General features: G+C 41.9%; 1 protein-coding gene across 1 annotated transcript; it reads left to right on the forward strand.

Moving 5' to 3' along the window:
• The first annotated feature begins 1,906 nt into the window (after positions 1-1,906).
• On the forward strand, positions 1,907-21,380 carry CPO (carboxypeptidase O). The gene is made up of 9 exons (XM_059702901.1): positions 1,907-2,040; positions 7,523-7,622; positions 9,115-9,216; positions 10,149-10,253; positions 11,373-11,483; positions 14,933-15,023; positions 16,240-16,442; positions 20,052-20,136; positions 20,976-21,380. The coding sequence occupies exons 1-9, from the start codon at positions 1,973-1,975 to the stop codon at positions 21,236-21,238; spliced, it is 1,128 nt and encodes a 375-aa protein (XP_059558884.1). The 5' UTR covers positions 1,907-1,972; the 3' UTR covers positions 21,239-21,380.
• Positions 21,381-21,698: the final 318 nt, after the last annotated feature.

Genomic DNA, 21,698 nt, shown 5'->3' on the forward strand with positions numbered 1-21,698 from the left:
GTATTAATGCTTAAGGCTATGTTCCAACTATAGGGCTGTTCTGTAAGGTTTCAACAGCTTTTCGATTTATTGGATTTTGTAAGTAAAACCTGCCCATGGTTTCCTGAGGAAGGAAAGGTAAATGTAGAGACATTGGAGAAGGTAGGAAAATAACTTAGAGGTCGTTATACAGTTGAAGGTCCAGGGAAAATTCCTCTCTCTACTTTCAGTCTGTGGTCCCTGATTCGGGACTGCCTAGAGCCCACTGCTGAAAGGGAATGAATGAATGTGGCAGGGGAACTAAGACGGATAGTGGAAGGTTACCAGAGGCTTAATATTGTTGCAAAGGTTTGTCTCTCACCTGGAGACTACTTATTATGGAAGTATTTTATTCGCGTTTGTGCTGACACTGGACCAACCTATGTTCAAGGAACAGTATTAGCTGCCACATTAAAGGAGATGCTACTCGCTGGTCAGCAGAAAAAGAAAGGGGGATGCTTTAACTGTGGCAAACTAGGCCAGGTGACTCAATAAACCTTCATCATGCCACCCCGAGAAGCGCAGGATTGGCAAGCTCCTCCTGGGGTGATAGATGAGGACTCAGGCAATAGCGGAAAGTGCCAATCCTACTCTTAAAATGCAACTATAAAAAAAGGGGAGAAGAATGTTATGTGTTAAATTTTTTGAATTATAACGCAGAGGGTTGTACAGCAGCTGAAAGACATCAGACCTCCAGTGCAGTAGCCTCTGCCGGGTTAGCCTGGTGGAAGGATCCATAAACCAGAAAAGACTTTTACCAGATTCAGTAAAGATGTGGGGAAGAGGTTGTGTTTTGTGTCTTTCCAGAAGGAACAGAGCAGCCAGTTTGGGTGCCAGAGCATTATGAGCGTCACCGCGATGGACCCAGAGAAGCTCCTTGTCCCATTGTTCGAAAGACTGAGAGTTGCCCCGGTGACAGCAAAGCAGAAAAAGAAGAAACGAAGGCTACACAAGGGACTGAGGTGCCAACGTGGGGTCAGCTGAAGACGTTAACAACTGAGGCCCAGCAGATGGCAGAAAAGCAGGAAGTGGAAGCTACTCCCTCAACCATGTTTCTGGCCATGCTAGCGTTGGTTAGCTGCCAGTCTTCTATAAAGTTCTGCGCAGCCAAGTCTGAGGACTTTGAGTGTAAATCAGCAAAAGAAACTTTCATTTAGTAAAAAAAAAATGTTGCTGTAGTTTGATTTCTCTCTGATTGCTGTGCTGCATTGGCATTGTTTTGTTAACAGCCAGAGCTTTGTTCTTAATGTTTAAGTTTTAAAATGTTAACATGTCTGTAGTTTGGGTTTTGCATTGGCATTGTTTTGTTATTGTTTTAATAGCCAGAGTTTTGTTCTTGATACTTAAGTTTTACTTTCATTATAGTAGCTTAAAAATAAAAGAAGGATGAAATGTAGGGAGCGGCTATAGGGTTAAGCCTCCGACTCACCTGTTGGCAAAGCCACAAACAAGTCCCAGCTTAGAGGGAAAAGCCCTGTTAGCATAATTAAGCTTGACCTTATGAAGATCCTTAGATCTTATCTGGGTAGCTAATGGGCTGTGGGAGGTGCAGCAAGTGCTACCAAAACAAGTGAAACTCACAAGAACATTGTAACTATGGTGACCACTACCTTGTTTACCTCTGGCTATAAAATAAAGGCTCAGCTTGCCGTCTGGGTCCCTCTCTCTGGCCCCAGCCAGGCACAGGAGATCCACCTAGACCCAGCTTATTCTTTTTGCCTGTCTTTTCTAAATCCTTCGCCACCTCCCCTCAGGCTCACAGAACCCTTGGCTGAGCTGGCCCGTCACAGGACATGATGGAGTTAATGAAGCCATTGCTCACATATATTTCTGCTGAGACATCCACTTGTCTTATCTTTATTGTGGTAGCCAATCCCTAGATGCATTCTTAGAGACACTTGATCCATTGACTTGTGGGAGAGGCCCAGAATATTCTAGCTCTGTCTGCACAAGAATGAAGCCTCTACTTGGGACCCTTTACCTCTTGGGGATGCTGGTACCTGGAGGGCTGGGATATGATAGGTGAGTGGGAAGTGGGAAGAGGGACTGACTATTATGATTTAGACTAGAGACCCAGTTCGGGGGGTCTCTCAGCCCAGCTTGCTGGGACCCTTCGGGTAGGGTCCAGTCCCATTGCAGCATGGCTCTGGTTCCCTGGAGCCTGCAGGTGGGGGGAGGGACCCAGCAGCCAGTCCAATGGCAGCATAGCTCCGTTCCCACAGCTTCCTCCTGCCGCCAGACCACGGGTGGCCAGGGCCCACAGCTCCCTCCTGCCACTGCGGGCAGCCAGGACCCAGGACTGACTTCTGCCATGCCTGCCGGGACCCTAGCCTGGAGTTCGGTTGTCTAGGTCGTGACGGACCCTGGCTCTTTATATATTAGGATGGTCTAAATGTAAACTTTTTTTCAAGATAAATGCAGCTGGATTGTCCCCTCTCCCTGCCCCAACACACCACCATAAGATGAAAATAATAAAGAACACTGAACTTTCATCGTTAAACACTATTCTAATAATCTTTGAATAAATGAATAAATATCTAATAAACATTTCCTAGCACAATGTATGCTAAATACCAATAGAAATACCATGTTTTGTGATTGGGAAAAGGGAATTAGAGTAAAAAATTCTATGTCCTTCATTTACATAGTTTCTCATTAATAAATTACATTATTGTAATTAATAAGAAAAAATGCTTAAAATGTCTAAAACTACCAAATAATTTCACCAAGAGATGGTTACTGTTAATATTTCTGAATAGCTATCTAGCTATTTATGTATATAATACTATTACCAAAATTTTTCAGTTAAATTGTGTGATAAAAATTTTCCTATGACATTTATAATTTATTTAAAACACATTATAATTGAAAATAGTATTCCATCATTGTTACCCTATAGAATATTTATTTGATTTCTACTTTGTTTTCACAAATAACACCATTTTAAGTATTCAGCTGTAGCAATTTTTTTTTTGCAAAACTTTGAATATTTTCTTAATATAAGTTATAAAAATTGTAATTACTGGGTCAGGAGCTGAGAAAATTGTAAGAATCTTGCTGCACATTGCCAAATTGCCTTCTAGAAAAGTTGTATTAGTCTACACTTCCAGCAACATTGTATAAAAGTGCTTTGTAAGTGTTTGCCAATTTGATAAGTTAAAATACCAACAGATGACCTATTTTACATTTTGTTGATTTAATAAGGTTAAATATTTTGTCTTGTTTATTACTCATTTTATTAGTTTATAAACTATACATTCATGCACATTTTTGTGTTCTTTTCTTATTCATAATGAATCATAACTTCTGTAAATATATATTTTAAAACTTTGTGTGTGTGGTATAGTTTTCATATAAATTATTATTTCCCTTGTTATACATAACCCAGTATTTTGTTCATTTGGTATACCTCATCAAAGATTCTGTAGTTATAAAGTGTTTCCTCGTTTCTTTCATGGTTAAAATAATCTTGCACTAAACTTACTCTCACAGAACAAGTTTTTTTGCCAAGACCATCTCTCTGACCTCAACTTAGCCCTTAGCTTCATAGACAGTTTTATTTCAGATATAGAGTCAAGAATTTTTTGTGATGTCAAAATCTGTTTGAACATTGCCTTCTTATTTTTTCCATCAGTTAACTTGGTTTCATATAGATACTGCTTTTATCTTTCCTTCTAAGATTATTTCTTTATTAGAGGCCCAATGCATGAAATTCGTGCAAGGGGCTCGGCCCTGGCAGCTGCGGCGGCTTGCCTCGGCCCTTGCAGCCCGGGCTTCATCCAGAAGGACGTCCAAAAGGATGTCCGGAAGATCGTTTGGCTGTCCAATCTAATTAGCATATTATGCTTTTATTACTATAGATAATTTATAGACAAAGACTTACAGTTTTCACAAGGCTTTGACAGAAAAAAATCATCCTTCTTAAATATATCAAGAGCCTTAAAACATACACATTTGTTGACCTAGTATTCCTGCTTCTGCAAGTCTACCGTAGACTGAAAAAATAAAAGTATGGAAAGAATTTATGCACTGAGATGTGGCCTCACTTATAATATAAACTATAGGCCCGGTGCATGAAATTGGTGCATGGGTAGGGTCCCTAGGCCTGGCCGACAATCAGGGCCATCTAGCTGCTGGCCAGGGGCCTTCCTTCATTCCATGCCGGCCCCTGGTAGTTAGCGCATGTCATAGAGAGCAATTGGTCTTCCAGTCGAACTCCCGTGGGGACAATTTGCATATTTGGCTTTTATATATATAGATATCTGTGCCGGGCCAGCACAGCCAAGGGTTCGGTGAGCCTGAGGGTGGGTGGCGAAGGATGTAGAAAAGACAAACAAAGAGAATAAGCTGGGTCTAGGTGGATCTCCTGTGCCTGGCTGAGGCCACAGAGAGAGACCCAGACAGCAAGCTGAGCCTTTATTTTATAGCCAGAGGTAAACAAGGTAGTGGTCACCATAGTTACAATGTTCTTGTGAGTTTCACTTGTTTTGGCAGCACTTGCTGCACCTCCCACAGCCCATTAGCTACCCAGCTAGGATCTAGGGGGCAGCCATAAGGTCAAGCTTAATTATGCTAAGAGGGCTGTGCCCTCTAACCTGGGACTTGTTTGTGGCTTTGCCAACAGGTCAGTCGGAGGCTTAACCCTATAGCCGCTCCCTACAGATATCTTATCAAATATTATAATATTTGGAAACATCCTAAATATTCCATATGAGGTTATATACATATTGACATATATAAGAATGAAATATTAATCCTTTAGAATAATGATTATGAAAAAATTTAATAGCACAGGAAAATGCATGTCTTGTGCTAAAGGAAGGATGCAAAATACAAAATGTAATGAAATACTTAGAAAAATATAAGAAAAAATATGCACCAAAATGGTAGTTAGTTATCTTTGTTGGTGATTTTTTCCCTTTCCCTGAACTATTCTTTATTTTTCAAATATTCTACAATGAAAATGCAGTAAAGCATTTATTTAAAATAATGATCGCCAAGCCCAGGTTAAATTATGGAAGTGTTTGAGCTCAGGCAGTGGGACTTATAGAGGACAGCTTCCAGTGGACAGCTCCCTGTGACTACATGGGAGGAAAACATTTCACATCTGATACCCTGACCCTAGTGGGTTGTTTTCATATTCATTCCTATTTGCTAATACAAAATAATGTCCATTTTTATATGTTTCTTACCAACTCAAAATATATATTAGCTGCCATTTTTAAACTCGTTATTCACTATGCCTAATATAATGATGTTCCACAAAATCTACAATTAACAAAGATCACAAGCTGTGTAATCTTTGTTTTAAGATTATCTCATATATATCACATACTTCCCATAAAAGTATGCATCTGTAGAAATCATTGGGACTTAGCAGTATAAATCAAATGCCTTGAAAATGCTCATTCTCTTTGACCTATTAATTCTTCTTGGAATGTATCTCAAAGAAATCATCAGAAATGAGCAAAGTGATTTATGAAACAAGTCATTAAGTCCACCATTACTTACACTAGCAAAAAACAAAAATATGATCTAGCTTTACTATCCAGCACAGATGATAATTTATAATAATAAAAGGGTAATATGCTAATTAGGCCAGATGTCTTCCGGACATCATTCTGGACGTACTTCCTGATGAAGCCAGGGCCGGAGGGAAGCAGCCAGGTCTGGTGCCTGCAAGCAGCTGAGGGAAGCCAGCCCAGGTCCCTGATGCCTGTTGGCGGCCGCGGGGGGGGGGGGGGGGGGGGATGCCTGGGCCCTGAGTGTCAGAGGGAAGCCAGTGCTGGCAGCCCGGGGAAGGAAGGCCTACTCTTGCATGAATTTTCCTGCTTCGGGCCTCTAGTATTTAAATAAATAATACTATGTAAAATATACTTACAATTTAATATTAGTCATTAAATATAATGTTTGTAAAGAGTTTTTATGGGTTAGAGGTAATGTCTCTGGTAGAATACAGAATACAAAGGAATGAATAGAAAATGAAATATAGATATAAAAATCTGTACTGTGTTTAAGAAAAAAATAGCACAGATAAAAGACTGACAGGAAATATGTTGAAATATCAACTGTGCTTAACACAGAGATAGGATTATTAAAGATTATTTTTTCTTTTTTATTTCTCTCCTCCTTTTTCTTCTTTCTATGCTTTCTAAATTTTTTGGATAAGCATATGTTAATTTTGTAAGCAGGGAAAAACAGTTTGAAAATACTTTGCTAATGAAAGACTTATGAAACCATTCCTTACTAAGTATGTAAAATACAAAATTTGCCTCAATATTCATTAATGTTGGGGGTTTTTTTGCTTCTTTATACATTCCAGTCAAAATTTCATCAGACATTCTTTGATCTTTAGTATTTATTAATAATGTACCCCAAAGGATCATTTTCTCTTAGATATTTATTAATTCTTATTCAAAAAGAATACACAAAGTATAATAATCTTTTCATTAGATAGGTGAGATGAGACTAGTGATAATTTGGGGGATTAGCTATCTTTTTCCTTCCCTCTCTACATGTATTATGCATCACCCAAGAAATTGCATAGAAATGGGGAACTGCCTTCTCTATATATACAGTTTAGACATTGCCTGAACTAAGTATTTGGATTTGTGCGGCTAAAGTATTGTGTTTCATTTCACGTAAAAGTGATAAGCACTTTTAATATCAGAAATCTTCACTTCAATTCCCGACAGTTTACTTTTCTGCATATTGCATGGACCCCGTCGTTCAATGCTGGGCTTAGGAAACAACAAACTCACATATTTTGCAGACGTTTGCCGGAGGAGAGCCAAATGTTGGTGCTTGTGGGTGTCCAGTTACCTTTACTTTGTCCCTTCTATAGCGTGAAATTGCCAGGAAATGCTAGCCCCACGGAGACAGGGATTCACCAGGTACCAGCCCTGCTTTTCAGGGTTCTCCTCTCCTACCACCGAGAGGACAACTGTGATAGAGAAGCACCCAAACGTTTGCTGAACTGTATGAAGGAAGAAACAGGTTGCTCTGACAGTGACCACCCCTGGTCCCAACACTGTAGGGAAAGCATCGCCAGTGATCTCATTTCCCCGGAGGACATGACAGGCAGGACAGCCAGTGCCAGGAGTGAGGAAGGCGATATCCTTCTCATTTGCTTCATTCCCTCTCCTCTCCCCGTTCCAAAAAAAACCACTAAATTATTTTCTAGGGGCCTGATCATGCAAATACCATTTTGCCCTCTTCCTAGTTCAAATCACAGATACACAATCTTAAAAAATAGACTAATAAATGTTTCATGCCTATTTTCTAGGATATAATAAAAGTGCAATTTAGCCCATGTTAACAAAATCTTTAGAAAGAAAGGAAAAACATCAGGAACCTGGGATCATAGTATTTACCTTAAGGAAATAAATGACTTTTATCCTCCAGATGTCATGCAATGCTTTCTACTACCTTTTCCACCCACCTTCCACCCCTCATGATATCCCAGTTTCTTCCCTGATTTCTGTCTGCCTTTCTTCCCTTGCAGGTCACCAGCACAACACAGACAAGAGGTTGTGAACAAGACAGCAACTCCATGGAGCAGCCTGGAGACCTATCCCTATAACAGATACCACCCCATGGGGGAGGTGAGCCAGGACACCTGGCAGGGGTTGGTGGTGGGCATAAAACCTACTTTAGGATGTGTGAGGATGGTTCACTGTTCATATCCATTGACTAGAGAGGCTCAAAATATGAGATGGAGATTTGCCTGGGCATTGTGGTCAAGGAATTCCCAAACATTAGGGCCCCCGCTGCCCACCGCCCCTCTCCCTCCCCCCCCCCCCACACACACCGACTACCACCATTGAAGCTATAGATCCTGGTACTCTGAAAGAAAAAGGCAAATCAACAACAAAAAGAAAAAGGAAGAAGAGAACACACCCACCAGTTTTGCTAGTGTGAACATGGACCAGAATTAGCTCTTACTCTTGCTTGTCAATTCTTAACCAGCTTAAGCAGGGCAGGGCAATGTGTGTATGGGTGTGGGGTGTGGGGTGGAGAAGCCTTCTGACTCATGATTAGCTGAAAATGTGATATTTCTTGTAGGATGCGAGAGGCAGACTCAGCAGTTCTTTAGAGAAGAAAACTTTTTTCAAAGAAATCTTTGTATTGCTACTAAGATAAGTTTGGTGGTTTCCAAAACTAGTTACAGTAAAACATTAGCTACTATACACTCAAATAGTGTGTGTGTGTGTGGGGGGGGGGGTGGTATGTGTGACATTATGCAAAACTTTTTTGAAGTATACACTTTAAAAAACAGAATTGCTGGATTAAAGGATATGCACATCTAAATTTTTATATGAATGTACAAGTTGCCCTCCAAACAGGCTTTACCACTATTTTCTCAATATTTGGGAATATGTTAATATTTTCAGACATTTTTTCAAATAGTACAAGAAAGATTTTAAAGTATAGGAGGTGTCCTATCACATCCTGATGACTGTTTAATGTCTTATGCTTGTGAATTCCAGTCACTTTTATAGAATCCCAAGTTATTGACTTACAGGCAAAACTGTGAGACCCTTCTTTTCTAAGCACGGTGTAAAACATGTAATTAAATCAACATCTATTCAGGTCTGCCCAGTTTAATCTAAATGAGTAACTTGAGCTTGATTTAGAAACTTCTGTTGGCATATTCTATGAAGGGCTTACCCAACTCTTCTCTAAACTTGGAACCAGGGACATTAGCAAAGGGTATTGTTGAGATCCATAAAGACCGAAGAAAATCCCACAAAATAAGCCTGACCTTAAATGTCTGGCATGATTGGGTCTCACATGGAAGCTAAGTCTCCTGGCCTTTTGAAGGAGGTGTTGTTGTTATGGTGTTTCTGAAGTAACTTCTTTGTAAGGTTCAATTGAGTATCTTAGGACTTATGGCAGAGTAGAACTTTAAAGAAAATGGGAGAGGGTAGGTAATAATTAATTGGTTTCATAGTCTAGCTTGTTTAGCACACAGCTGTTGTAATGTAGAGCAAAGAGTACAGAATGAGGTATCTTAATGAAATAAGCCGTTATCTTAATTAGAGGTGAGCAAACAATCTTCTGATTGGTAGCTGCAGTCCTTCCTGGCTGTTTCAGATCTATCAGTGGATGAGCCTGATAAGGGAGAAGTACCCGGAAGTGGTGACACAGCATTTCCTAGGAATGACCTATGAGACGCGGCCCATGTATTATCTGAAGGTGAGTGAGAAGGCTGAGGATTGCCTCACCGAGGAAGAGGGGTCTCTCCCACCGAATCCAGGGATATCTGTTTGCTATTCAGCAGCTCTAGTCAGAAATGTAGACAAGGTTAAAGGAGGCAATGCAGAAAGACTGCCTTTTCCACCCCAAATGGGCTTTTAAAATTCAAAACTCGTAAAGGCATTAATTATCTGGTTGGAATCAAGTTCTAGGGTAAAGAGGATTTGGAATGGTTGGGTGGGACCATGGAGGAGAACTTGCAAATAGTCAGGCCCAGAAAGAGAAGGGCTCCGTCCTTTGTTGCCTCCATGCTAGGCCTCCCTCGTTCCCACTAAGACTGAGGAACTTAGAATCCTCGGTTATGGAGCTGGACAGGGCCTTAGACATTTGGTTGAGGGCTGGCTCTGTGAAGGCCTGGTTACCTCCATGCCTGCATAGAGGTGGGAGGGGGGAAAATCCCCCACTCATACGTCAGCCAGAGCCCATTCACCTTTCATGTGTATCTTGAGTTTTTAAAATATATAGTGTTCTTTTGAAAAACATTTAAACATCATAGAAAATCTTTAGTTTTGGTTCTTTCATTTTATAATGGAGGAAACCAAAACCCAGAGAGGCGAAGTAACTTGTACAAGGTCACACAGCCAGATAATAGCATAGCCATGGGGATAACCCAGTCTCCAGCCCCCCTATCTGGCTTTTGGTGGGGGACATGAGGACTCAGCACGTGGTCCTAAGCACAACAGCCAGGGTCACAGACAGGATAGCAAGAGTCACTGAGGAAGAGTCATATTGTGTGTATCTCTGCCAGCATCCTTGCCTCATCTTGAAACCACACAGTGGAGTAAGAAAGGGAATAAAAACCTGATAACTTTGCACAGTGGCTTACAATCGTAAGTGACTGTTTGGTAATAGAGCACGGATGTTTCCTCCAGATCAGCCAACCATCCAATAAACCCAAGAAGATCATTTGGATGGACTGTGGAATTCACGCCAGGGAATGGATTGCCCCTGCTTTTTGCCAATGGTTTGTGAGAGAAGTAAGTGTCTTTCGCTTCCTCATAATGGCTAACTACCCCACAAAATAACTGTCATGTCTTGGCTATGTAGAAAGCCTGCTTCATTCACATGTTGGCATGGCAACTCTCTACTGAGCTACTCTTTCTCCCCAAGGGAAATGGAATTAATGAGTATCTTCACTGAAAAGTGAGGTATTCTGATTTCTTTCCAGTACATTCAAAATGATTTTTATTGGAAGACAAACATATCTAAATGCAGAAGAAACTACATCTTGGAAGTCAGAGATGAGTGATCCTGGCTCTGCCTTTTCAAATAGAATTGGGCAAATTTTCTAACACTAGAACTCCTACTTCTTCACCTGTGAAAGGGAGTATAAAATGACTATTTCAGGGGTCTGTTGTGTGGATTAAGAGATTAGCATATGAAAAATACCTAGCACAATGAAACTTTGCTTATTACCTATACCCCTCCCTTGAAGGGAATAAAGAACCTTTAAAAGTAATATAGACAGAGAAGCATTGATCAGACCATCAAACCTCAGAGGGAAGTTAGGGGAGGATGGGGGTAAGGGGAAGAGATCAACCAAAGGACTTGTATGCATGCATATAAGCCTAAGCAATGGACACAGACACCCAGGGGGTGAGGGCATGAGTGGGGAGGGTTGGTGGGCATTGGGGGATAAGGACACATATGTAATACCTTAACCAATAAAGAAAAAAATTATCAAAATAAAAAATAAATAAAAGTAATATATTTTTTGTGTCAGTCTTTTCAGAAACCCAAACATAAGGAATTTAACCAACAAGGAGTTCTCAAGTGGTTCCTAGGCCAACAGCATCAACATACCTGGGATCTTGTTAGAAAATCCAGTTCTCAGGCTCCACCTCAGACATAGTGAATTAGGGGTGGGGAGTGGGTGGGGGTGGAGCTAGGAAATCTGTGTTTTAACAAGTCCTCCAGGCAGTTATGACACACACTGATGTTTGAGAATCACCACAATAACCAAGAGGCTACTGAGGCAAATTGGAGAGTAGAGGTTGTGGTCATCTCTTATATTTACATTGAAATCACTTTAAAAATTAAAAGAGAAAAGACCTCTTTCTAGGATGTTTCCAAATGTTTCTCTCTTACATTTCCAGATTCTACAAAACTATCAAGACAACTCAAGGATAAGAAAGCTCCTTAAGAACCTGGACTTCTACGTGCTTCCAGTGCTTAACATAGATGGCTATATCTACACTTGGACAACTGTGAGTACATCGAGTTTGGTCCTGGGAAGACTTCATAAACTAGATATTGACTCAGGTTCATTTTTCTGACCTCCGTCATTGAACTTATGAAAGGTTTTGTGGCTATGCAAAGAAAGAAATGCTATTTGAGATAAAACTCAACCTAAGATACTTAAGCCAACAATCTAAGGTCAACTCTGAAGAAGCCTTTTTAGAGTTGAAGTCTGCCGGGGTCCAACCCCAGCGGGTCCAGGGGTCCCCAAAGGCGTAGACGGAGTCGGCGAAGAAGGAATGACACGGAGACAGCGTTCAGTTGATCAGCAGCCTAGCCAGGAACTCTAGCCCGGATCTCCAGCCAAGTTCTGGTCTGGATCTCCAGAGAGGTTCTGCTTCGGATTTCCAGCGAGGTTCTGTAGCCATGTTCCCTCGCTAGGTTCTCCAGCCAGGTTCTGTCCAGGCTCTCCAGTCAGGTTCAGTGTCCAGGTTCCAGTCAGGTTCTCCTGCCAATCTCTGTAGTCAGGTTCAGTCCAGGATCCCTTGCAATGTTCTCCCGCTAGGCTCTGTCTCTAGGCTCCGAGGCCAGTCCCTCTCCAGGATCCTCCGGCATGCTCTATCCAGCGAAGTTCTTCTGTCTCTAGGCTCCGTGTAGGTTCTGTCTTCTTGATTCTGTTCTAAGTTCTGAGTGTTTCTGTCTTGTTACAACTGTATTTACACCAGCCGATTCAATCCCATCAATCTCTATTACAAAGGTTAGGGCGTTTCTTATCTCCATTCCAGGGAGAAAAGATTATGTAGTTTAAGCATGATTGTTTGTAGTTAAAGGGATTAATTACCCGCCTGGCACTTAGTTGAGGGGTTTTATTCCCTCCCTAACTTCAGGGGAAAATCCCTACCTGGGGATTCAACCTTTCTCGGAGAGGTGACCTTGGTTAAAACACAGCACCAAGAAGGTGAGCAAACATATTAAGAACTGTATGCCATATATGCCAGGTCCCTTGAAACAGCAAGGATGGACCGGCTCCCGGCAAATTCCCCCTTTTTTATTTTTTAAAAGCAGGCATTAAAAAGAAAAACCTCAAATGCTCTCTTATATCCATTTTAAGAGTAGGATTGGCGCTTTCTGCTATTACCTGAGTCCTGATCTATCACCCCAGGGAGAGCTTGCCAATCCTGCACTTTCCCGGGGTGGAAAGGCTGCAGTGGGGTTAAGGATAAGGCTCCTTGGGCCTACCTTCTACCATGCCTCTACATTTACCTTTCCGGCACCTTTCCTTCCTCAGAAAAGCATGGACGTATTTCTTGTATAAAATGTTCTGTCTGACTGGGAGTAACCTTAATTCCTCTGCTAACAAGCATATATGTTAAAAGATCAATACGGAGTCTTTTTTCTTTAGACTCAGTATGGCACATCTTCTTAATCTAAAGATCAATACAGAGTCTTCTTTCTTTGGACTCAGTATGGCACATCTTCTCAATCTAAGTTCTGTACTATCCACCTTCTTACCCTACTTATCCTCTATAGGGGGGTCTGTAGCACCCTGGTGGAGTCCTATCCGTCCCGAGTGTGGGGTTCTCAATGGGGGGGGCTTACCTAAGGGAATCCTGTTCCAGGGGTTCCCAAAGGTGTGGACGGATTCGGCGAAGACTATCCACCCTCTTCCTACGGTGGAGTCTGATCCGTCCCGAGTGTGGGGGTTCTCAATGGGGGAGGGGGGCTTACCTAGGGGAATCCTGTTCCAGGGGTTCCCAAAGGTGTGGACGGAGTCGGCGAAGACTATCCACCTTCTTCCTACGGTGGAGTCCGATCCGTCCCGAGTGCGGGGCGCTTACCTAAGGGTCCCTGTTCGGGCGCCATATGCCGGGGTCCAACCCCAGCAGGTCCAAGGGTTCCTAAAGGCGTAGACAGAGTCGGCGAAGAAGGAAGGACACGGAGACAGTGTTCAGTTGATCAGCAGCCTAGCCAGAATCTCTAGGCAGGATCTCCAGCCAAGTTCTGGTCTGGATCTCCAGAGAGGTTCTGCTTAGGATCTCCAGCCAGGTTCTGTAGCCAGGTTCTAGTCAGGCTCTCCTGCCAATCTCCGCAGTCAGGTTCAGTCCAGGATCCCCTGCCATGCTCTCTCGCCAGGCTCCGCCTCCAGGCTCCGAGGCCAGTCCCTGTCCAGGATCCTCCGGCATGCTCTCGCCAGCGAAGTTCTTCTGTCCCTAGGCTCCGTATAGGTTCTGTCTTCTTGATTCTGTTCTAAGTTCTGAGTGTTTCTGTCTTGTTACAACTGTATTTACACCAGCCGATTCAATCCCATCAATCTCTATTACAAAGGTTAGGGCGTTTCTTATCTCCATTCCAGGGAGAAAAGATTATGTAGTTTAAGCATGATTGTTTGTAGTTAAAGGGATTAATTACCCGCCTGGCACTTAGTTGAGGGGTTTTATTCCCTCCCTAACTTCAGGGGAAAATCCCTACCTGGGGATTCAACCTTTCTCGGAGAGGTGACCTTGGTTAAAACACAGCACCAAGAAGGTGAGCAAACATATTAAGAACTGTATGCCATATATGCCAGGTCCCTTGAAACAGCAAGGATGGACCGGCTCCCGGCAGAAGTCCAACACATTTTGTTTTATTTTGTTTTGACATATTCCCAGTTTTCCAACCAGACAAATTTCCTCTAACTCCATCTCCTTGAAGTTTGTGAGTTGCTTGCCACGTGATTGGGTTTACATTGGTATAAAATTCCTACATCACCCTGTCTCCACCTCTAGGAGCACAGGGACACAAAAGATGTGTAAATACTAACCCAGCCTTCATTTTTCATCGTGATCATTCACACTGAGGGCAAACTTTTCATAACGCTTTTCATTTAGTGGACAACTTCCTCTTTATAATGCTTCTAGAGCAAATTTACTCCACAAATAAGAGCTTCTGTTTCTAGAGAATATTCATTCCTGCCCAGCCTCCTGCACTCCCTCCCCTCAAGGCCCCTCAGGGGACCCCCATATCTGCAATAGCCATTGGCCTAGTATGTGAATGAAACCCTCCCCTCTGAGCTTGTCTGGTGAAATGTGTCTTTATCCTCATCTCCACGCATCAGTCTCCTGCTTCCAAAGCTGTGCAGAGACCGATGCTGACACATCTGGAACAGCCTTGCTCCATCTGCCGAGCTATTCCCTCTCATCCTGTATCACTTGGACCTAAAAAAATGATTCTCTGATCACATCCACCAGCACTGCTAATCTGCTCGTGAGGAAAAAGCTAAATGACTCCCTCCAATTTGGAGATTTACAATATTCCTGCTATTGGGGTTGGTAGCCTATCTGTAAGACTAAACATTACACGTGCACCTTCATCATGCTAAAGGCAAGTTCTTCCAGACAATCCCAGGAATGACTTTCCATATGTGAGGACCACCCATCATTACTAACACTGTGATTTATGAGACCTTAGAATGGCAACATCCCTGTGTTCCTCTGTGCAGGATCGGCTTTGGAGGAAATCCCGCTCATCCCACAATAATGGCACATGTTTTGGGACAGATCTCAACCGAAATTTCAATGTATCCTGGTGTAGTAAGTATATGTTTAGTAGATAAATTGATGAAGAAAAAATGGAGAAGTCATGAAAGAGTGAATTACTAGAGATAGAACTTCTGAAAAGAAACAGCTAAGCTTGCTGGGATTCCTGTCCTATGTGTTCCCTCTAAAGGGATGATGTTAAAAAGCAGCAACATTCAAGTACAGTAGGGCCTTGACTTACGAGTTTAATTCGTTCTGAGACCGAGCTCATTAAGGAGCTCGTTAAGGAGCTCATTAACTCAAATTACTCTGTCAACTCAATGTAAAAAATCTGCCAAGAGACAGCTGGTATCTCAAAAAACTCGTTGGTCAGGACACTTGTAAGTCAAGGCCCGACTGTGCAGGACTCTCTTCAAGGGAGATTGGTTAACTGAGGGCAAGGAAGACCTAGACCAGTGTGACTATGTTTGAAACCCGTTGCTTTGTTTCAAAATATATGAATTATCATAAAGAGAAGAAAAAGCAGAGAATGGACCTTGCAGTTTATTTTACAGCAGGAGGGCAGACGTAAGCAAGGTCAACATTTTCTTCTCCTGAAGGCATTTTCAGGTTTCTGAATCTCAGCATGCCCAATGAATTGGAAGGAAATAACGAGGTAGGAATGGTTAAGAGCAGTCCGGATCAAAAACCAAATGACAAGAGTTAAAATTCAGACTTAGTGACTGTGCAATCTTGGAAAAATTGCTTCATTTCCCTATTTGAGTTTCCTCTTATTTAAAATGTGGCCCATAGTAATACCATCCTATCAGTAGCTTGTTGTCCTATGGGCATTAAATGAGATGCCACATAGGACTTGCAAAATAGCTCTAAGTAGACTCAAAGCAGTAAGACAGTGAGAGAGAAACTTAGGCCAACAAGACTATGTCAGAGTCTGACCTTAGGAACCTGAGAACTGGTTCCCAACCATTTGTTTCGTGACCCAGCTCAAGTTTAAGTTCATGATGACCGAAAATGCCATTCCATTTTACATCTTCCTTCCCAGGCCACGTAAGCATGGGGTTGACTTCTAAACCCAGATGTCAGTCCTCTGCCTTTCTGAGCTCCTCCTTGAATGACGATCCAAGTTGACTCATTTAACCGGAACTAACTGAGACAAGCAAGGTCAAGCCCCCAGTTCACCCTCAGGTGCCCTGAGTAAGGATGACTCCTTACCCTTCGTGGGCTCTAAACAGATCACCATGCCTTCTTTGTGGTTCCCTGTATATTCCAGGTATTGGCGCATCTAAGAACTGCTCAGATTCAACATTCTGTGGGACAGAACCAGTGTCTGAACCTGAAACTAAAGCTGTTTCCAGCTTTATAGAGAGCAAGAAAGAGGACATTTTGTGCTTCCTGACCATACATTCTTATGGGCAGCTCATTCTCATGCCTTATGGCTACACCAGAAATAAACCCAGTAACTACAAAGAACTGGTAAGACCTGCGCACCGAAGGCTTTAGACGAGAAACCTCAGTAGAACCCCTGCTTTCCTTCCCCTGATTTCCTTCCCCTAGATTTTTGGCTCCAGCCCTGCTTATTCTCTCTGTTCTTTCTTATTTTATCTCTCCTGCTTTTTACACCTTGCTAGCCGCCTGCCGGGAAGGTTTCAGGTTAAATGCTGCTTTACTTTCATTAATTAACTACCTGTTTCACAAAATGTCAAGGTGGGAGACATCTTAGGTATTCGTCTATAATATAAATGAGATGATTATGTTAATAATCTGCAGGAACGTGCTCTCATTGTTGTCAATTCTCTTGAAGCTCCGTTCAGCAATGATGGCTTTTGAACCGTGCTTTAAAGAACTCACCAGCTGTGAGTGGAATATGGTGTATCTAAAATAACATGGCTAAATAATATCTGCGCTCTTCTCTGCTAAACACAATGCTTTATTTTCTTCTAAATGCATGCCTCTAGTACTTGCCTAGGACTATTGTAAGGGGAAGTGTCAGTGGAACCCAGGCCCTGGGCAGGGAACATGAGCTTCATCTCATCCGGGTCCTTCTTTGAGCTGTGTTTACCTGACCATCAGTGGGTGGAATTGCTGAAAAGAACTAGGCTCTCTGCCCTTTGGTGAACCTGAGGACAACAGACAAAGGCCAAGGGAGAGTAAATTGAGGATTGTAATATTTATAGATATAAATTATTATATAGATATAATGATTTTAAAAATTATTTTTTCATTTTTCATTGTAATAAAATACATGTAACATAAAACTTACTATCTTAACTATTTTAAGCAGTTATTTATTCACATTATTATGCAACGTTTTATCTCTGAAACTTTTTATCTTGCGTAATTGAAACTCTATACCATTAAACAACAGTCCCTGACCTTTTGCCCCTGGAAATCACCATGCTTCTTTCTTTTTCTGTGAGTTTGATTGCTCTAGCTATCTCATCTCCATGGAATCGTACATTATCAGTCTTTTTGTGACTGGTTTATTTCACTTTGCATGATGTTCATGTTGTATGTTGTATCATGTGTCAAAATTTTCTTCCTTTTTAAGGCTGAATAATATTATGTTGTATGTATAGGTCACATTTTCTTTGTTCATTAGACAAATGATTTGTGATCAATGGATGTCTGAATTGTTTTCACTTTTTGGCTATTTTGAAAAATGCTACTATGAAGATAGGAGTACAATATCTCCTGAAATCTCCCTTTCAGTCTTTTTGGGTATATAACCAGAAGTGGATGCAGCATATGGTAATTCTATTTTTAATTTTTTGAGGAACCATCAAACTGGTTTCCATAGCAGTGACACCATTTTCCATTCCCATCAACAGTGTGCAAGGGTTCCAAATTTTCCACATTCTGACCACCACTTGTTATTTTATGCTTATCTTTTTTATTTTTTAAAATAAATTATCCATTATCAATAAATGCCAGGATGGATGGGAACTAAGCTTATTCCATTCTTAAGATCACAGAGGCCTGGGCACCCATGAGTTCTCTCACACATCCTGTCTCTCTCCCACTGGAGCATGGCCCATAAAACACCTCTGGGCAGAAAAAAGAAAAACCGCTATAGAGCCTTGCTGAAGGGAGCCTTTCTCCCAGGAGTCAAAAATATCTAGCAGTACTCCAATATTTTTCAATGTTTTTGGACAGTTGTATTATGTGATCACTAGAGGCCCGGTGCATGAAATTCATGCACGGGTAGGGTCCCTAGGCCTGGCCAGCAATCAGGACCGATTGGGGCCTTCCAGTTGCCGGCTGGGGCCTTCTGGCTGCCTGCCGGGGCCTTCTTTCTTCTGCACCGCCCCCTGGTGGTCAGCACATGTCATAGCGAGTGATCGAATTCCTGGTATCCCAGTGAAACTCCCAAGGGGGCCCTTTGCACATTAGCCTTTTATATAGAGAGATTTTGCAAGATGTGGGAATAATGAACATTTGTCTTGGATTTTACAATTTACAAAGAGATTTTACAGCCATTCTCCCATCTGACCCTCATGACAATATAATAAGTTCACTTTGGAGACGTGGAAATTGAGACCTTGAGTTAGTTCTGTTCCTAGAGCTCCTATAGACAGTGAATGGTGGGGCCAGGGCTGGAACACACCTCTCAGACTCCAGAGGTCACATTCATCTGACTGCCTCACCCTGGCTCAGAAATGTCTACAACTTCTAGGAATTGTATCCATTTAGATTCTTATTCCACTGTGTCCTATTTCTCCCACACTTCTTGGCCCTAGAAGTTCCATTTCTTCCTTTAAGAGGTCTGCAGAAACAGAGTTTTCAGATGAGAAGCCCAGAACCCTCCTTATTCTCCAGTTTCTGTGAAATTTGTCATGGCTGTCTACTTTCTACTGAAAGAGATCTGTGACAAACACAAATGAACCACCAAAGACATGCCATTATAGATCTTTGATGGGACAGGCCTTGCACTAGCAGAGAAAAAGAGGCCCATTATACCCCAGTATTTTTCTAGGGAATTTCATTCCCTTCTTGGTTCAGCAAAACAGATACTACGTGACCATTTTGCAAGGTTTGTGCTGCTGATTAGCCATCTGGTTAGAGCCCTCTGGCCATAGGCTAGAGGGGGAAGAAGGCAGGAGGGCCCCGGGGCACTGGGGCCCTGGGCCCTGAAATCACCATTACTGGAAGGTAACTAATGCTACTGGTAAGCTGGGAATTGCAGACAACCTTTTAGTACTACGTGCAGAAATTGGCACACTGAGTTAATTATGCACCTCTTATAGTCTCAGGTGCTGAAGAGTTAGCATGAACATTTATCTCAAGAATTTTCAATAAAAAGACAGTGTAAAAATTTTCCCACCTTTTCTCAACCTAACTGAAGCTGGCTAGCAGTGGTTTTAGGTTCTTATGAGGAAGCTTTGACAAAGTGCACACAGGCACAGAATCAAGCCAAATGTTCAAGGAGGTTTCCACTTCTACTATTATTTACAACTACCAAGTCTGGTAATTAATCTCTATATATTTACAAAACCAAAAATGTGTAGAAATCATGATAAATATTATGTTGCATGATAGACAACTTGGCAATCATTATGTAGGGGAAACATGACTATATATAGCCCTGTTTTAAACTGCTCTGAAATTAGAATAGCTATAAGAATTCGAATGTTTTAGGTACTGACATTCTTTCCATTTGAGCTCTTCCCATACCAACCCTGTATCCCATCCCAAACTCCATCCTCCCACATACATGCCAGGGCCTTAATCAACCACCTTAGAAGACTATTGTCATAGCCCATTTCAGAGGTAATGGGACTGATGTAAGATGATGGCACTGGTAATAAAACTTGGCAGTAACTATTTAAAAAAAGAAGAGTCAAAGATGATTTTACATGTGTTTGGAGGAACATGATAAGCCAGAAATATGAAAATCCCTCACTTGTTGGGGTTGAGTGTGTTGAGTCTGAAGTACCAGCAGACTGCCTAGGTATAGATGTCCAACCGGAAGTGAGAAAGATGGTCTGCAGCTCTCAAGATGGATTTGGACAAAATACCAAACCCTATGGATTTTTTATTTTATTTTTAACACCAGATATCTGTCTCTGCATTTCCCACCTCCAGATACAAGTTGGACAGAAGGCAGCAAATGCACTGAAAGCAAAGCATGGAACCAATTATAGAGTTGGATCGAGTATAGATATTTTATGTAAGTATCTTTTTTTCTCGCTTCTTCAATAGTCTCTGAGGCACAAAAGAAGTCAGTGGACTTTGGGGAGTGGGATGGATGGAAGAGGGAGAGAAGAGTTCCTCAACAGGAATTTCTACAAATCAAAATGACCCAAGATAAAAGGGAGTCTGTTCCAATCCAGAATTATATTCTCCAGGGATAAGGTGTGAACTCAAAGAAAAACTTAATATTCTGGCTAAGACCAGAACTCCCCCTGGCTTAAAAAGAGCTGGCAGGGAGAAGACACAGGAGTTAACAGGAAGAACGTTTTCCAGTGATGCTTGGTCAGTTGATTCAGTTCCCAGAGAGCCCATCAGGCAAAGAAAACAGAGCAGGTGGGGCCTGGAGAAAAGATCTAAAAAAGGAAAGAATTTAGTTGAAAGAAGTGTGCACTGGTTTTTCCCACCGCCACCCTCCTCCTCCACCCACCAGAGGACCACCTAGATAGTATTTGCATAACATTTTCCTGATGGTCATTTTGTTCCTGTTCCTTTATATGTCGGTTTACTCTTGTCTTAACATATTAGATGGTTCAATCTTTGATGCAGCTCAGAAACTTTAACCAAACCTTTGCTATGTACCAGGCATAATCCTAGGTGCTGTGGGGCGGGTAGAGGGGAGGGAGACAGAGAGGTCAAACAAGATGTAATCACTGACCTACAGGGGCTTAATGTCAAGGAGAGAGAGAAGACAGCTATCGATGGCATCCTCACATGAAGTTGTTTTTTTGGATTGAACCTTTATCCCGGAAATGGCTTATAGAAATCTGTGTTTTCACTGTACAATTTCTAACTCTGCCTTCACGGTTTCATCGGTAGATGCCACATCAGGGTCTTCAAGAGACTGGGCTCGCGACATTGGGATCCCCTTCTCATACACATTTGAGCTGAGAGACAATGGTACATACGGATTTGTTCTGCCAGAAGCTCAGATTCAAGCCACCTGTGAGGAGACCATGGCGGCTGTGCTCTCCATCCTGGATGACGTGCATGAGAAATACTGGTACTCAAACAGTGCTGGAAAGGTGACATCGACCACCGCGGTGCTGAGCCTGCTGGTGTCCTTCAGGTCTCTTTTCTAAGTACATCCCACCCAGGCCTGCTCAGCCCCAATGACCTGATATGGTTGCAGAGAATGTGTGTGTCTGTGATCATAGAGGAACCAAATAATTTAACTAAAAATGCTTTCTATTTCAATAAAGATAAGTCCTGTTTGAATTGTAACGTTTGGTTTGCTCGTCATTAATTTCTTATTACTTAAAAAGAGTATAATATTAGTTAGTTATTGTGACAGTAATGCTGCAAACCAAACCATGCTAAAACTCAATGGCTCGTGAATCTATAGTTCAGTTAGGGTCAGCTTTGCTGATCTTGGCTGTGTTCACTTATAATCTGTGGTTAGTTTCAGGGCAGCTTCCCTGAGGTTTAGAGATTTCCCCCCCGCTATCTAAACTATTTGAAAATTTGCTTGTGCCTTCAAAACAAAAGATAAGTTATATAATCAGAAGGTAAGTTATATAATCCTTCTATATAGCTGTTGCT

The sequence above is a fragment of the Myotis daubentonii genome, chromosome 7, assembly GCF_963259705.1.
Source record: "Myotis daubentonii chromosome 7, mMyoDau2.1, whole genome shotgun sequence".
Lineage (NCBI taxonomy): Eukaryota > Metazoa > Chordata > Mammalia > Chiroptera > Vespertilionidae > Myotis > Myotis daubentonii.

What these genes read in the sequence shown, in the direction of transcription:
- CPO (XM_059702901.1), top strand. Translation starts at nt 1,973, where the DNA reads ATGAAGCCTCTACTTGGGACCCTTTACCTCTTGGGGATGCTGGTACCT. An exon ending in ATATCTACACTTGGACAACT is followed by an intron (nt 11,484 to 14,932) that starts GTGAGTACATCG and finishes TCCTCTGTGCAG; the next exon opens with GATCGGCTTTGGAGGAAATC. An exon ending in TTTCAATGTATCCTGGTGTA is followed by an intron (nt 15,024 to 16,239) that starts GTAAGTATATGT and finishes TGTATATTCCAG; the next exon opens with GTATTGGCGCATCTAAGAAC.